General features: G+C 41.0%; 1 protein-coding gene across 2 annotated transcripts; it reads right to left on the bottom strand.

Moving 5' to 3' along the window:
• Window positions 1–1,002: 1,002 nt before the first annotated feature.
• Window positions 1,003–16,491, bottom strand: thbs4b (thrombospondin 4b). Of its 2 annotated transcripts, XM_070850250.1 has the most exons (22): window positions 16,189–16,491; window positions 12,899–13,096; window positions 11,914–12,164; window positions 11,696–11,798; window positions 11,441–11,523; window positions 11,275–11,326; window positions 10,991–11,139; window positions 9,613–9,750; window positions 8,897–8,974; window positions 8,628–8,780; window positions 8,396–8,500; window positions 8,198–8,305; window positions 7,459–7,618; window positions 6,044–6,162; window positions 5,444–5,496; window positions 5,160–5,353; window positions 3,756–3,934; window positions 3,017–3,065; window positions 2,708–2,904; window positions 2,390–2,562; window positions 2,029–2,168; window positions 1,003–1,799 (listed from the first exon to the last, which is right to left on the bottom strand). In XM_070850250.1, exons 1-22 carry the CDS (start codon window positions 16,265–16,267, stop codon window positions 1,741–1,743), a joined length of 2,820 nt encoding a protein of 939 aa, XP_070706351.1. In that variant the 5' UTR covers window positions 16,268–16,491; the 3' UTR covers window positions 1,003–1,740. The 2 variants fall into 2 exon arrangements, with proteins under 2 accessions (XP_070706351.1, XP_070706350.1); XM_070850249.1 differs by having other exon boundaries at window positions 8,198–8,500.
• Window positions 16,492–18,214: the final 1,723 nt, after the last annotated feature.

The raw sequence follows: 18,214 nt of genomic DNA, 5'->3' as shown, positions 1-18,214 counted from the left end.
TTTCCTCTCACAGTGCTGCAAATTGCTGCTCAAACTGGTTACACTGATTTACTCCTGAACTCCAGGTGCAGGGTCAGTGCTTATTCCTTTGCGAGAGGAGGAAAAATAGCATTGAGTGGTGGCAGCACCTTGTCTAATTATCTGCTTTTATGCAAATTTTACAAAGTTCAGCCGAGTTCTGCTCCACAGTGGTTCTCCAAGAGGACAGAAAACACTGACATCATTCTTCACATTCAATCAATTAGCCAATCAACCAATCAGTCAATAGATAAATAAATAGAATTCCTTGGGGGTCTTTCTCCACACTCAAAACCAAGCAGAGCCCACGGTAGACCCGTAAGAATTTAAGTCTGTAGAGAAGTTTTCATCAACTGGATGTATCTAACTCATTGAGCTCCAATGTATGTTCAGTAAAACAGAGTGGGGAAATATTTGGCTGTTATTGAATATACCAGTTCCATTTGATTATGTATGATTTCAACAAAAAGACCACATTGCAATTAACTTCTTGGTATGATAAAAAATCAAGGAAGGGATTTTTTTCTTACCTCTCTGAGTTGAAGGTAAATCACAGCTCTGATATCTACCAGCTCCAGCTAAGCTAGTGACAGCATGCACAGTCGATTAAAAAAAAGAATCTGCATGATGTTATGTGGCCTCTTCTTGTGTATAATAAAGTCTCTCTTTTCATCTGAGCAGCTAATCAGGGAAAAGAATGTTCTTAGTAGGAAAGTATTTCCTGCTCAAGCAAAACAGTGGCCTTTGTTTATAGAGTATCACCCTGTTAGCAAAAGGAGATTTTGCCAAATTCAAGAGGGTGTAGAGGATTGTTATAAGTGGTCATTTTCATGCCTTCAGGTGTTAAATATAAATGGCTCTTTTCCTTTGGCATCTTCAAGCAAACATGGATTACATAAGAAACACATACAAGCACCTTATAAGAAAAAATAAAATGAATCTTGATTATATTATTGTTTAAACCAACATCAACATGAATTTCAATATATTTTAAAGCCCTTTATTTTGACCAGGTTCATGACTACATAGATATGAAATGATCAAGAGCTTAAAGACCAAATGATGGGAAGAGAAAACAAAATTACACTGAGCTTTAAGTTAATCATCTACAGAAAGCGAGATGAGGCTCAGTCCTACAAAATGCGGCCAGTTCATCCTCTTCACGAAAGGAGTAAAATCACAATGCTGATGATTAAACAAATGCAACCACTTTATGATCAAAATATAGGAAACATCAGTGAGTGATCATGAGGTTGATCCAAAGCAGAATCCAGTGGTCTTTTTCTTTTTCAGTTGTTTGAATATGTTTATAATGCTCCCAACTGCGTGGGATTAAAATACTGTTTTTATAATGATGATCCCTTTATTGTGAAAATGTCGGGATGTCTTATGTTCATTTTCTCTTATTTTATGCTTCTTTTCTTCTTATGTCACACCGTGTTGCATCATGTTCAGTATAAATCATTATAACTTACAATATTTAGCAGAAGAAGCTCAGCTGTGGCTGACGGCTTTAAGCATTGATTAAACAGGAAGGCACAAATGGTAGAAAGAAACACATCAATCTTGCACATAAATGCACAGAAAAACTGTACACATCAGCACACAGATAGACAGTCACACAAACATACACTTACACACACACACCTACACACCCACACAGTCAATAGATACACATAGAGGCTTTCTTTGAAGATTTGCTGTCATATTTTTTTTCTGACTTTAGAATGAGTCAACGCCATGCTGAGTGCTGAACTCCTGGAAATCCTCTGGGATGGTGTCTGTGGAAGAGAGAGTGAGGTGTCATGAGACAAGCTCAGAATCGACAAGCAAGGAAAACCAAAGTAATTATATTTACTGCTATAGTTCATTTTATCTTTAACAACAAGATAAAATCTTAGTACTATTACTGCCCCACTTTTCAGACACAGGTTATAGTGTCATCAAAGTAACGCGAAATATTAAAAAAAACAATGAAATATGGGCCTTTCTGATGACGTTTTTCCTTACCATTGCAGCGGTACTTCAAATTGGACCAGATGATGTTTTCTTGTGAGAAACAGAACACACCAAGTCTTCCTCCCCTCATGGTTGTGTCAATAGTCACGCCAGAGTCTGCCACCAGCTCAGTTCCCTCATAAAACCGCGCCCTAGAGAAAAATACATTTACACAAGGATTTAGATCTTTTTTTCAGTCTTTCAGTCAGCTAAGCTAATCGGCAACTGTAGCTTCATATTCAACAATCATATAAGAGTGGAATTAATCTTCTCATGTCATCAAAACAGGAAAGCAAGCAAATGGATTTCCCAAAATATCCAACTATGCCTTTATCAGTGTGTGGGCAAAGATCTACAACACATTATGTCCTACCTGATGTATCCAACCTGTGGGCGGTGCTGCAGGTACCAGCGGTAGGACACCTTGTCCTTCCAGCCTACATTTCTTGGGTCCTTCCATAGCAGACGCACCTGGTCGTTGGTGTCTCCTGTGTGCCATAGTGAGTTTCTCAAGTGCTCCCCGGGGCCTGATCTAGACTTCACAGCCTGACAAGCAGCGACAGAAGCGAGGGGGTGGGGGTGTGTGGAGGCAGACAGAGAAAGGCAGAAATGTGGAAAACATGTTGAGGGAAAAAAATAGGACAAGTATGAATCTGCTGCTGGGGATTTGCAACATGACTTGTACTTTTACCTTAAGCTGGATGCCGGGCTCGGCCACAGCTCTGAACGGTGTTGCCTGCCAGTAGGTTTGTTCAGTCTGCTTCCACATCACCACGTAGAAGGAGGATGAGTCCTGGTAGCCAAAGATGAAGCCGGCATAGTCGTCGTCAGTCACTGTATTTACGTGAAATGTGCCTTCAAAGTCCACTCCACTGAAAGCGGTGTAACCTGATAACAGAGAGTGTAATCAGCATATTATTCATGCTCAGACTGGGACATTTTTTAAAGAATATTGTGTATTTTAGTCACTGATATTTAACTCAGAGGAAATACGTCTTACCAACTGCAAGTCCTGGATCACTATTCATGGTCTGAACAATTTCCATTCCCTGTGTGAGGGAGAAGGAGAGTTGTTGGTGAGGAATTTTGCACTTTGATACCTTTAGTTACTTAAGCTAATTATTTGCAACTTATATTTTATGTCTAGTACGTTTATATATGCACTATACATTTAGCTTTTCGCAAACAGATTAAATCTGCAATAACTGATTTCCTTGGCAACTTGACGGCTACAGAATCAAGTTGCGAACACTGACATATCATCATCTTTTAAGTTGATATGGCTAACATTTGAACAGCATGTTCAGCAGTTACAGCAACATTATCATTTATTTAATGTCACATGCCTGGGCACATGATGAATTGAAGTTCAATAATCACCCTTTTTTAACTCTGTTTTTGGTCACCACCAGCTCTTCTCCTCCACTGTGCTCACCAGCTGTGTCTGTCTGCTGTTTGGTGCCAAGCAGCTAAAGTACAGTGGGTGGCAAGAGCTGTTTTTTAAAATTGAAAACAGCTACCTATTGCAACCTGAGAGCTGTGACAGTGAACCAAAACAGTACAGTTGGGGCCAACAGATTCAGGTGGTCATTTTCTGTACGTTCATCACTACAAGTGACGCCCCTCACATTATATGTTGTAATTTGATCCTTTGTTATTATAAAAATATTGATTGTAGCAGCTTTAACTTGTTGCCACTGTGCATGTTTGGGAACATCGGTAACCGTCGGTAGTCTCACCTGATTCAAAACAACCCAATTCGGATCAATTTGGGCATCTCCCTCAGGGTCCAACACTACTGTTTGATAGGCCCTGAAGTCAGTCAGGGTAACCTCAGCATTCTCAGGACAGTTGTCAATCCTGTCAATCACTTTGTCCTGGTCAAAGTCAGATTCACACACGTCTCCAACTCCATCACCTGAGGGACAACAGAGGGGAGATTTAAATTCAAGCAAAGAAAAACAATGATCATTGTTTGCTGATCAAGATACAGGTGAGGACACTTGTGATTACAGACACTAGCATTGTTTGTCTCGCGTCAGTTATGCAGAGTGATCTGCTCCTTTTATTCTTTTCAAAACCAGTGTGCTTTCTGCCTTGTCACAACAAGGAAACTGTAGACTGGCTTCAACAAAAAGGCCCATCTCTAAAGGAAATTGATGTCCCTTTTAAGCAGCTGCAGAGCTGCAAGGCCTGAATATAAAACATCCCAAATATGCTGCCAAAGTGCAAAAATGTCTTTTCTCACGAGGCTATTCACATTTTAGAACAATGCTGTATGGTTCATTTTGTTTTGATGGATTGTATTGAAGCTTAGTCTAGTCTGCACCCTGTCGTCGTGAGTGTGTTTTCAGAATTGGGTATTGCTATATGGTAATGCATTTGTACTAAAAAAAAAAGTGCCGCAGCTTCTCTAGCACAGCAGTTTATTTCTATTAACGTGTCACATGCACTTCTGGATCCATCTGATGATATGCATTATTAAATGGAGGGAAATAAGTGAGTTTTCCCTCCCTTTTGGAGTCAGGATACACTATTAAGACTGTGAATGCAGTACAGCTACGACATGAAGGTCACAGACTCAGTAGTTTGTAACATAAAAGTTGTGCTATTGATGTTCAGTTTGGCAAATGCATGAACGTCTCACTCATTGTGGGAATCTTGATTGATTTCTTAAGGTCTAAAACAGGTAAAAAAAACGTTCTGTGCTTTTGTATATTCCAAACTATTCCAAATTTCAACATCATGCTTATAGAAGCACAAATAAAGACATACATTATATGAGACACCCTGGAGGTCTCTCTCTACTTTACATCACTGAACTCCCTGAATGCCAAAAATCTGCCTTGCCCCACTTGATTTGAATTGACACTCCACTCCCATTGACTTCAGAGCCCATTTTTTTACACAAGCGCTGTCACAGTGAGTCACAAATGGGCACAGGTGCAGGAGCTTTTACCGAGCAAAATTGCCACTTAATCTGCTCAAGGTTGCTTTTACTTGATCTGCGTGGGTGTGAAACTGGGGCCCGAAGTCGCATGTAAAGTTCAGTCAGGGAGAATATGGACATGAACATTTGGAGCTGTAAACTGTTTTGGTTGTGAGGTATATGACAGATCTCTGTATCTGAGACTTATACTCACTGTTGTCGTCAATCTGGTCAGGGTTTGGTACCAGTCTGCAGTTGTCTGGTCCTGGTGGCAAAATGTCAGGGATCCCGTCGTTGTCATCGTCGTCATCACACTCATCACCCATGCCGTCTTTGTCAGTATCCAGCTGGGAGCTATTGATCACGAGTGGGCAGTTATCCTTGGTATCCTGGTGACCGTCGCCATCACTACAAGGGAAGTCACACAATGGCATGACGTAAGTAAAAGTGATAGTTCTGGTGAAAATAGTGAAAATATTCTAGTGAAAATATTATTACCTGTCTTGGTTTGTGTCGCAAGAGTCTCCAACCAGGTCATTGTCAACATCAGACTGAAACGAGCAGAGAGTTCATTTAAAGCACCATTATTTCACACATGAAGCACTCTTTATTAAGGCAATAGCACCAATACAACAATGAGAAAATACTCCATTGCAAGTAAAAGTCTCATTTCAAGTCCTACTTAAGTAAGTTAAGTGTCATCATCAAAATGTACTTAAAACACCAAAGGTAAAAGCAAATAAGGCAAAATGGCCTCTGTGAGTCATACATTTTTATGTATGACATTTTTTTTGATCGTTATTACTGATGCATCTATGTTTGAGCAGCATCTTACTGTTGTAGCTGGCTGAGGTGGAGCTAATTTTAACTACTTGTACCACTTTTGCCTCAGAAGAATATCTAAAGAAAACAATCTAAGAAGTTTGAAGGGGAATATATTTTTAATTTGTAGAGTTAAAAAGCTTTAACAGTGTGTTGCATTTGATAAGATCATCGCTTGTTTTTATGTAAACTCTCAATCTGAAAAGTAACTAGGAATTATAGCTGCCAGATAAATGGCCATCCCTCCCTCCCTCCCTCCCTCTGGCTCTGACTAACCTGGTTCGGGTTGGGGATGTCAGGGCAGCTGTCACAGGCGTCTCCCACTCCGTCTCCATCCCGATCCAGCTGGTCTGTGTTCTGGACACGCTGGCAGTTGTCCAGAAAGTTTTTGATGCCTACTCGCCAAATAACAAGAGGACATTGTTAGTGTTATTTAACAGCCAGTCTGACTCTTTTTCAGTGGAGCATATAGAGAATATTTACTGTAGTAGAATACCATCTGTTTTCTATTCTGAACTTTGGCTCCTGAAAAGTAAGTGATTTCTTAAAAATAACGAAGTGACTATTTTCAATTTAGAGCGATCAAAAGAATATTAATCTGCAACAGTTTTGATAATAAATCACGTCTGTAATTTTCCCACCAAAAGTGACAAACATTCTTTAGCTCCAGCTTCTTAATTGTGGAGATTTGCTGCATTTCTTTCTTGTGGGAGATTTGGGCCAAGCAAAACAAGCTATTTGAAGACCTCATTTATCACTATCTTTTGTCATTTTATAGACTATAGATTAATCAAAAGCATAATTGGCTGATTGTTGATAATGAAAATAATCATTAACTGCAGCCCTGTTACCAAGCAAACCATGCTACTACCAGTGAAATGATGAGTAAATACTGGTGATGCCAAAATGGAAAGATGATCACATTAATACAGTTGTGGGATGTTTATTATTCCTTAATTAATTTGATTCATTTAATCTAAATAGGAAAGATACTCTTATTTTTTGTATTTTTTCTAGACAAACACACACTTTTCATTAAGTAATTGCGAAATTTACACTTATAAGTCAGTCTGTGAATGAGTATTTAATTAATGAAGGCATAAAGACCTTTGGACATTGTGCCAATGCTACGATTTGATCAGCAAATGCCACATCAATACTGTATATGGCATGTTGTTTGCTATTTGACCACTAGGCTGCACTGTTGTATTTGCTATGTAGGTAAACACCAGGCTGCGTTGAGATGCTATTTTTCATTCATCGCATGGAGGCAGAAGCAGCACCACAAATGCATAAAGGTCAAGCAGCAGCGATAAGGAAAAACTATCTTCTCTCCTGTGGGGATTTTTCAGGTATAATCATGCTGCTGAATGATCAAAGCTTGTGTCTCACTCTGGGCTCAGTCTGCTACTGGCCTTGACTTTTTTTTTTTTTTTTTTTGCAGTGCTGTTTGTCATGCCTCAACTGGTTTATAAAAGCATCCATACCAATGCACAGTGATATAATTCTACAATGGGATTAAGAGAGATTTCTAATTTACTGATAAATCTGCCTGCACAAGTATGATTCTTGTAATTCAATGCAAGAGCAGGGTGGGAATATGTGTAATAAGTTATAACAGTGGGTGCCTTCAGTGATGCTTCTTACATAAGCATGAGCGTCAGAGTTAGTGATGTAATTTCTCTCCATACCATCCCCATCCATGTCGTCATCACACGCGTCCCCTTTGCCGTCCCCGTCAGTGTCCCTCTGGTCAGGGTTCACCACCATGCGACAGTTATCACAGGCATCGCCGTGGCCGTCCTTATCACTGTTCTTCTGGTCCACGTTGGGCTTCAACCAGCAGTTGTCCTGAGACAGACAGACAGCACGAAGGTCTCATTCACAGCATGTGTAGTGTGAATGTGCTGAATTTGTGCCAGTGGACAAGCTTGTGTGTGCATGTGTTTGGTTATCTATGCAAATGTGTGTCCTTGCATGTGGGATGCCAGTGGGTTATGGTTTGGAGCTGACACAGTTAGTTGATAAATCCATTAATTGATCAACATAAAATTGTTCTGATGATCAGATGGAGTCAGGCTTGCTGCTTCCTAGCTGCTAGAATGTAAATAAGTATACTTCCCAAAATGTCAAGCAATTCCTTTACGTCAAGCAAAACTACTGAACACTTGTTCTATTTTCTTACTATTGTCTTATATGATTGTAAAATGAATATCTTTGAGTTTTGGACTGGTGGTTGCAAAAAAAAAAGGCAGTTTGAAGACATCATCTTGTGCTTTAGGACACTGTGGTGTGTATTTTTCACCTTTTTTTGACCTTTTAAACACAAAACGGTGAATCAATTAACCTGTAAAATTAATCAACAGATGAATCGATAATGAAAATAATCAGTAGTTGCAGCCCTTGTGTGTTAAAACCATTTCCACCAACCTGCTCGTTTGGTATACCATCACCATCTGCGTCGTCATCACAGGTGTCTCCCTGACCGTCCTTGTCGGCATCCTCTTGACCAGAGTTAGGAACGTACATGCAGTTATCCTGTGAGGAGATGTAACAGCAAAAGAATGTGGGAAAGGGCATGGGAATCGCATCAAAGTTGTATTTGCTGACAAAGTGCACCTTGCTTACCTTTTTGCAGTTTAAATCTTTGCATTTGAGTTTCTCATCTGGGTATCCATCAATGTCAGTATCCTTCCCGCACAGGTATCCATTACCGGCCCAGCCAATGCCACACTGACAAGACAAATGAAACCCTTCAGAAACCCAGACAGCATGTATATACACTTGTGCCTATGTGAAGTTTGTGTGTACAGGTAGTATATAAAAGTGTGGGAGTGAAAAAAAAAGTGTGAAAGCCTACCTGACACGAGATTGTGCCGTCCCTCTCTACCATACACTGAGCGTTGATATCGCAGGGGTTGGTCAGGCTATTGCCGCAGCTGACCTCTGGCTTACAGCCCTTCACCTGATCTCCTGTGAAACCAGACTTACAGCTGCCGCAGTGGTAAGAGCCCTGTGCAGGAATGAGCACATCTGGTTTCTTTGGATTGCAATTGGAAAGCCATACAAATGAAATAATTGCTCTGTGTGAGCCATTTGTAGTGTTCAGATGATATTTTACAGTCTTACCACAGAGTTGTGACACTGTGAGTTTGCAGCACAGCCTCCGTTGTCGGGCCCTTTGCATTCATCAACGTCGTCACAGACCTGAATTGACCAAAATTAAATGCTTTTCTCATTTCAAGATTATTATAATTTGTATTCAAGAAACAACAGTGCAAAGTAAGTAGTATACTCCTACTACACATCTTTACAAAGGGTGATGTTGTGCTTTTTACTCACCACACTAAATTTATCTGACAACTATCGTTACTAGTTACTTTTCAAATTAAGATTTGAAATAAAAAACACATGATAAACTTTATAGAATACAACATCTTCCTCAAGATTAAAGCAGTGGTTCCCAACCTTTTTGGCTGGTGAACTCTTACAGTGAAAAACACAGAGCCTTGTTGGGGCCTCTTGTCACATGTCAGATGTCGATGAGTTATTACCAGTTCCACTAAAGAGAAATTTCCCCCCCTGAAATTCTCACATGTTTTCATTTAGAAAACCGTACGAGCCAAAGGTAAGAGGAACAATCCAAAACAATCTATAGCATTGAGGCATCAGAGCTTTGTATTTTTCTCTTTATTCTCACAATAATCTTCTTATGACCTCTCAGATGTACAAAATTGTATGCTTTATAATGATGTTTTATGTCTTCCTGGATCATGGACACACTCCTTTTTTAATTCTTGTCTCATTTCCCCCTCATGTTATCCATATTTTCACTACCCTTTTACCTGTTTGTTGGTCTGGGCATACAAAACGCCCACACCCTCCACTGCCAGGCCAGAGTAGCCCAGCGGACAGGCGTCACAGCGGAAGCCCGGGGCAGTGTTCACGCACTTCACTCCAGGGAAGCAGGGGTTAAACTGGCACTGCAAAAAAGAGGTCATGAGCTCTGCTGAAGCTGCAAAATGAACGTGGTTCTCACAGGGATTCTCCCTGAAAGCTTTTAGGTTTGATGACACTTCTGCTCATGCAAAAAAGAGAATGCTGAAGGGGCGAGTCCTTGGAGAAGGGGTCAGTGAAACACGAAAAGTCAGACAGGTAAACACGTGCACACATACACATCCTTGAACTTCTATCCTCACCAGGACCTCATTGACAAGAGTCAGGCCTTATCTTTAATTGAATTCCTCAACTTTTACCTTTTTCTAAATTATACCAAATTAGCTTCTGTGAAGTGCCGTTAGACTCTGTGAGCCACTTTGATGATCCCATCACCAGATTTAATTACTAAAGCCCAAAAGATCTGGTGAAATCTTTGTATATAATTTCTCATAGGCCTTTTGGAGCATGGAAAAACTGTGCTGTAATTTGTTAAATTTGCTCACCTCACTCAGAGCTCAGAAACAACTCCCTTTCTAGACATTAGTCCAAATAGGACCTTTTCATATATATTACATGGTGTAAAGCTTATAGTTTCACAGAGTATAAGATAAAGTGCAACAGTTTAGCACTGTGTTTTCAAACAAAGACCATCTAAAATGGAAGCGTTATGGTGGCTGGTAACTGGTTAAGAGGAATACCATAAACTGTGGTCAGTATATGTTATGTTTGAACAAAGGCAAAACGACCATCCAAAATAAACAATACCAACTCCAGGCCCAGTTTACTAGCTTATCTACACAGTTCTTATGGTACAAATTCATGCAAAGTGTAATTCTGTGGACACTGGAGGTATCTAACAAGCTGACATGTGAGTGAGAGTAGATGAGGAAAACTTTAAAATGTCACACCGCGAGCACTTTGATGCTAGCAGCGCTTCGGTGTGGAAATGGCCTCAGCAGGACTGAAGACCAGAGACCAAGAGATGACTTTGGTGCCAAAGAGAAGCAGTACCCTGGTCTCTGGACATATTTTTTGTGTATATGTGTATAAAAAAAACACCCAGCAGGGATCTGACCAAAATTTTTTCTTATTTTAATTTTTATCTTAAAAACGAGATTAAAAACGGGACTACAAAATCACACAGGCACAGCCGTAGTTCTTAGTCACTACTCTTTGTAAAACTGTCCTTAAGCTGCCGGCCTTAAACTTATATTAATTCATTTTATATTATTAAGAGTAGAAGTAGTGGAAAACACACAGACTTTCACACGCACAGATCCTTACCTCGTCCACATCATCACAGTTGAAACCGTCCCCAGTGTAGCCATCAGGACATGGTCCACACTCGACACCATCCGCTGTCTCTATACACATATCTTCACGGAAACAGACACCTGGAGCACATCTTGGTTTCACCTCAGTACCACCCAGGCCTTGAAATAACAGAGAAAAATACACATTTGATTCATCACATGCAATGCCATTTTATATGTTAAACAATCCAAAAATAGTTATTAAGCAACACATTTACTGGTCAGTGGCATGACTGTGATTGGACATAGTCTTACCGCAGGCCTGACACTCTGAGATGGTGTTTCTGAGGAATGAGGTCTCTTTGACCTGGAAAAGGTCAAACATAAATAAGTTTATATGCAGCCAGGCAAGCTGTCAGTGAGGTCAGGGGTGAGGAAGCAGGGATTAAGTGGCCTCGGGGGAACTGTTGGTGGTAGTTACCTGCTGAATGAGGACGTCTTTCAGCTCATTTATCACCTTTGTTAACTCCAGCATTTGATTGGACAGCTGCTTCGTGTTGACCCCTAAGAGAATAGGACTGTTATTTTGTTAAACTGTAGCAGAGGTGGGGGATTCTCACAGCTTGCTCTCAAATCACTCTGACAAACACTGACTATTGTTTTCTTACTGCTGGGATTATTTTCCTAGGAAACATTTGGCCTCTGTGGACGTTTCCTCCCACAAACTGAATCTTACCAAGAGTTTGGACGGAGTCTCTTTGTTGGAAATGACAATCTTGTAATGAAGCAACATTCTCAAATGTGTCCCCGACCACCAGCTTGAGCTCGTCTAAACTCTCCTGTTAGAATTAAACAGGTGAAAGTGGGCAGCTAAGCCATTTGGAAACCACCAGATCCATTATTGAGACAGAACATATTCTTTATTGTATGGAAATACTGTAAGTGATGGGTCACCTGCTCTCTGGCTTGCATGGTCTTTAGCTCCACCAGACCATAGCCTGCTGGCAAACCCTGGAAGGCAGCAGGGAGATCCCTGACTGTCTCCACCAGCCTGCAGTCCAGATGCAGCTCCACCCCGCCTGGCCCCTGCTGCTGCAGCCCCCTCAGGTGGAACAACAGTCGGTGTTGTTGGCCGTCTGCCAGCACCAGGTTGTTGAAGGTTACTGAGCTCATTCTCTTGTCAGTCCGCAAGTAGCGTAACACAGCTTTGAGAGGACAGAGGAGGGACAGAAGAAGCGACAGTGGTGTGGAAGAAGAGATAGCATTTATAGGAAATGAATTGAATTGAAATGCTGACCTGATGATGAAGCAATAGAAAAAGTCAGAGGACCGCCAAAGTTATTACAAATCATTCCAAGGGTAGCATGAATGTGTGTACCAAATTTCATGGAAAGCAATCCAACAGCTGTCAGACATTTATATCAAAGCCTAATAGTGGTACTAGAGACCATAAACACTGCATTGATCTATTTATCACCTTACAAAGTTGAAATGGTGAACATAGGGAGCAATGTTAGAATTTATTTGTAGTCATCTTTCTGGCCTCTCGACAAATCCAAGTAAAAAAAAATCTCCCTTCTTTTAGCTCTGTGTTTGGTCTCCACCAACTCCTGAGGGGAATACATGGCTTTTTAGCTTCTAAATGCTCCACTATGTTTCCCAGCTAATCACTAACTTTATCTGTCTTGTGTTTGGTGTTGGGCAAGTCATGTTTTTAGAGCCTTTTGCAGCCTGTTGCGGCTAGAAACGTTATTGATGCGAGCGGTGAGAGAAAACCAAAACAGTTAAGTTAAGTTAAGTCCTGTGATAATTCCCTGTGGGTTCATCGTCATGAACAACCCCTTTCACTTTACATATAGTCATTTAATCCTTTGTTAATATAAAGATATCGATAAGTGCAGCTTTATACTGTACTAGAGGCTCTTTCATGTTCTCCTACCTCTATTGAGCTTCCCCATCACGGTGAACTCAAAGTACTTGCTGTTGTCCCTCGGGTTGTACAGGCCAAACACGGTGGTTCCGGTCTTGGGCTGCAACTTGAAGGAGGTTAGGATGAAAGCCTCGTTCACCCCTTGCTCAGCCAGACCCCCCTGCAGCAGGTCTGGCAGGCAATCTGGCGATGTGAGCAGATCATAGACTGTTGACAGGGATGGGAAAGAGAGAAGTGGTAAAGCGCATAAGTAATGTATGATGAGAAATTAATATTTACAACCTTCAGCAGTGCTCCAGTCCCAGAGTAAATACATCCTGAGTTGACAAGAAGAAGAAGAAGACGATGTTGACCCAGTGTTTGTTGCTCTTGTGAGACACTGTGTCAATCAGTCTGCACAAACTTGGCAGGAAGAGTTGGCTCCGAGAAATCCCAAAGATAAAGCAAATCAGAGCTACATACTGTTTTGTGATAGGTGTTTCTATTATTTTTTGTTAGATCCACACCAGATTCACATCTACGGCTGATAGAATGTATAAGCGTGACCATTTTCAGGCACAATTCATTCATTGTTCTCACAGGCGGAGGTATGGCAGAATTTAGACAGATCTACTGACAGGTTGCTTACCGGGAGTGAAATGCCAGAGAGACACTCTACACTCATGGTTAGAGTCTCCCTTTAATAAAGTGACTTGGGAGCTAGGCAGATCACGAGAGGTTGTGCAGTGAATCTCTAGTCTGCCATCTGCTCACATCATGAATACACAAGTACCCTAAAAGCAGCCTGCAAAGTCCACTGTCGTGAGGGAGCAAAATTGCTCCCAAATGCTCCCAGAGATTGGCTCTTGTCAGCCAAAATTTGTGAAGCATGATCCCCAGATGAGATCTCTCCTTTTTCTTTTATGCCTCTCCTCTGCCAGTGGTTCTGTTTTGTCTGGCATATCCCATATTTCAGCATAATAACAGGGATTTTTTTTGCACGCATGATTGCCAAGATCACCTGGCGAGTATTACACGAACAGCTCTCTTTTTAACTCAACATGACTTACTGGTCCATTGAAATGCCAAAAGTCCAAAAATGGACAAAACAACAATAGAGCGAATGAACCTCAGTGCATGCTTAATGTTTTTAGACTTACTGTGATACACACTTGCACATAATGCACATTGTCCTGCTGTTCATAAATCGTCTGGACAGAAGGATTTGGGGGAACAGGGGTGGGCAGGGGGGTCAGGGTCATTTTACACCAGAGATCCTGAGAAAGTGCCTCATTTCACCCCTTGAATAACCTCAGATGTCAAGCTTCATAAAACTAGTTCAGCTGAAAGCCATAAAGTAATCCAGTGTCTTGTTCTCTCCTTAATACCAGCATATAAATCCATCATGCTAACAGATTACCATGAAGTGTACAAATGGTCAACATTAGTCATTTTAGTGCTTAACAAATACTTCACATTTGAGGTCTTGTATGTTGAAAGCTGTGATTTATTCTAGTGTTATGGTTAGAGGTACCCGGTCAGCCATTAGTGATGATGAACGAATTACATCATCAACATCAGCATGTCGTTAACATAAACAGTGAAGTCACATTTCTGCAATAGCCATGAGTAACCTACTGAACAGGAGTAGAAATCCATTATATTTCATCATATAAAACAATGAAATACTAATATTATTCTCTCAGTTGAACCTCCAGTAACTTTGGAGATATGGAACATTTTTAGCCATTTGGCAGAGGAAAGAGGTTGTGAACATGACCTTTTAAATTTACTTAAAGTTGATAAATTATCATTTATTTGGATTTGTGTTTCTGGCCACCTGGTGAATGCATGCTGAATATTCACTCTTTTATCTCTCTTTTTGGTATTTTCCAACTCCCAAGGGAAATTTCTGTTTAATGCCCTGCGTGAGTCTGCTGTTTGGTTTAGGCTTTTAGAAGTTTTATGCTGGAACCAGTAGAGCTGTGGGCAGGAGGGCTAAACAATGAACTATAACTTGTTATAAAGCTTAGTAAAGCCAGAGAGAGATACTGATGTCTTCACTGTGTGTTCATCACTACAAGCGATCCCTTTCACATTATCATTTGATACAGTGTTACAAAAATATCAATTACAGCTGCTTTAAAGATGTGCTTTGTTCTCGGTAAGGGAATCTTTATTCCCAGATTAGAAAGTGAGTTTCAAATTCCAGTAATCTCAGCTCCCTGTTAAATCATCCCTGAGACATTAATGCTGATCAATAACCCCAATAACCATTTACAGACATGGTATTGCTCTTTTGGGCTTCTAAAATCTTAAGTTTATCTGTAAACACAGTGAGTCCGTTCTTGCAGGCACATGATGAGATGATGAAGTCCATTAAATTAATCTGGACTTGTTTTATACATAACAGCAGGCGGCTATTTTGTTTAAAGATTGTAAGGATTATTAGGTGCATGAAAGCTATGCCATCAATCACTGCAGTGATATGCAAGGAGCTGATAAACTATAAACACCAATACTTCTACATGTCTTCTGCAGCTCTGGTTTTGTGTGTGACCTTGAACAAATGTGTGTTTTTTACTGCGAGTGTGTGTCAGAAAAAGAGAGAGAGAGAATGAGAGTCTTTGTGACTTGAAGTTCAATATTGCACCCAGATCATCTGTGATTATTCCCATGTGTGTGACCTAGCTGGGACTTTGTTTGAATTAATACGAGCCAGGAAGCTGAACCTCCTGAGCTGGAGTAATCAAGCAGATCTGGCTGGATGGATAGGAAAAGCAGGGTGACTTTACTTTTATTCTTTATCTTTGTCTACCTCCTGTCACAAACGCAAAAACGTATTCGAGTGCCTCACTTCTCCTACAACTGACAGGGATATTTAGCATTTTATTCATACCCCAGTGGATATCACACACCACGGCTAATCCTTTGTGTTCTTTGGGTCTGCATATGATATTCTCTTTCACAGTGTCTGCCTTATCCATTATGCATTGAATTCATATATAGTGAGTTAAAATACCCAGTGGTGGTGAGCCATTACATCTATTTTGACAGATAATGAAAATGGAGGATTACATCACAGCCAGGATGTCAGAAAAATGTAGCATTCAAATAAAACCGGGCATATTTGTGTGTATTTGTGTCTGTGTGTGTGTTTATGTTAAAATTTAAACAAAAAATAGGAAACTAGATAGATCATTTTAATTTCTTGCCCACTGTTGCAATTAGTTATCATCAATCAATAAGACACATTTTGCACAAAATGTAACGAGTGATTAATATGAAAAGCAAATTAAAACACTTGAAATAACACTCACCCAAAGCCTGCGCTTCCACGTGTAAGCATAGTTTTAATAGCAGCTGCGAGGCCAGAATCAGGGCTGTCCAAACACCCATTTTGTCCTTCCAGCTGGTCCCAGATCAGCAATTTCTCTGTAGTGATTTATCAGTATGTGACACAGTGGCAGTTTCCCGTATGTCTGCGCCTGCTGTGAGTGGTGCGTTCTTGTCTTTGCCACCTTTTTGAATCAGAAGTGACACAAGACTGTCATGGTAAGCCTAATAGAAGCTGCTGGCAGTTTTGGCTGACAGGGTGTGTGTGTGTGTGTGTCTGAGTTGGAGTGTGAATGTGAAGATTGCAAGAATCTTACTGAGGGAGGAGCATCAGGGCCAAAACCTGCTTTTAAAACCTTCCTCAGACAGCCCCATGCAGAGAAGGAGTGACCGGGGGAAACTCTTTGCATTGGCTCCTACTGGCTGCTACCTTTTCCCACAGGCTTCTGCACAAATGTACTGTACATGAGTCGCTTCTAATCCATTCTAGCAGCCCATGTTTGGCGACTGAAATCATGTTTCAGCTCAAATTGAGCCCAGATTATTTTTAGACTCTTGAGTTCATGCTTGGGGTACATTTCTGAAAATGTCTTTCCCACCTTCAGCAGGCAGACTGTGAGTATTTTTTTCACACTCTGTCTGAAACACTGGGAGATTATTTCACTTTCCTTCAAGGGATCAGATGTGACACCTTTTCCCATGTGCCCTTGCTTCCCCCCCTCCATCCCCGGGCAAAGTCAGGAAATGAGCGCTCTGGAGCCTGCACCTTAACAAGCCGCATTAACCGGCCAGCAGAGCTTCAGACAGGCTGCTGGCTCACGCCGCCTCCAGGTCGTCAGCATGTCTGGCACCACGCGACTTGCCACATTTGGCAGAGATGAGGAGGCTCATGTCTTAATGATGTTTGTTTTTCCCTTTTTCTTTGCCTGTTGCATTTTATTTTTAAGCCAAATGAGCCTTATTCCATGGGCCACCAACTGCCATTGCGCACAAAAAAATATTGAATCTGCACTGATGATGAATGAATCCTTCACTGATTCAACAAAAGTCGAGTCTCAGTGGCTGCAAAATGATGTTCCCACTTAAAAGTATAAACACAAGTATCTATAGCAACAAACAGCTGCAAGTGAGTCACAGTTTCCATACGTCTACCACAGGTGTTCCTTGTGGTTAGTCTGTTTACCGCTTCCAGTCTTGTCTTGTGTACTGATATGGACTCCATCCAGTCAGCAACAGGACACCCAGAGTTTTATCTGCCCTCTGATTGGTTTTCAGAATGAGCCTTTACAGGCGCTCGGATTCTGGATCACAGACAGCCCCACAGACCTCCATGCATGGTCTGCAGCTGCGGTCCGGAGCTCAGTCGACCACATCAGTCTGCTGGAGGACCTGGGCTGAGTCACATCATGGTGCGGTTGATGAGGTCAGACAGTGAATGCTGCAGCTGGCTCGTAGATAAAACCAAACCCCAAATGTCTCTGACACCATCTCCTGACTATTTATATTCATGATACCAGCATGACCGAATCCAGAGACTCCTGATATTCACACTCGTAACTCTGTTTGTACGGTTAGTTGGTAACAGACACTGAAGATTACAGCATTCCCATGACCACAATGACTACATCATGTACTGTATTACTGATGAGTATTACTCAGCCAACCTGAAGCTGTGGTTTTATGCAGCATTAAAAGGCAGTAAGGGCTGTTTGTGCTCTTAGTGGAGGTCCGGCAGTTAGAATTTTTCAAAACCTCTGAACCGAAGAAAAAAGCCCAAGACAAACTGGTCAGAAACAAGAATGATTAAAGGGTCATAATAGGAAGCATGTGGTACATTAGTAGCAAAATAAAAGAAGATGTTTTACTGTAATCCAACAAAGAAAAATAGATAGGCAATCAACACTTTCAAATATTTCATTAATTGTATTTACTCTCCTTAAATCCACCCACAGAGAGCTTTTTTGTGTATCCTCTTTCGTACCAATGTACAGGCTTCTTCATCAAACCATT

This window comes from Pempheris klunzingeri, chromosome 19 (genome assembly GCF_042242105.1).
Source record: "Pempheris klunzingeri isolate RE-2024b chromosome 19, fPemKlu1.hap1, whole genome shotgun sequence".
Lineage (NCBI taxonomy): Eukaryota > Metazoa > Chordata > Actinopteri > Acropomatiformes > Pempheridae > Pempheris > Pempheris klunzingeri.
Note: the sequence above shows the minus strand (reverse complement) of the source record. Positions and strands in the feature narration are given on the sequence as shown.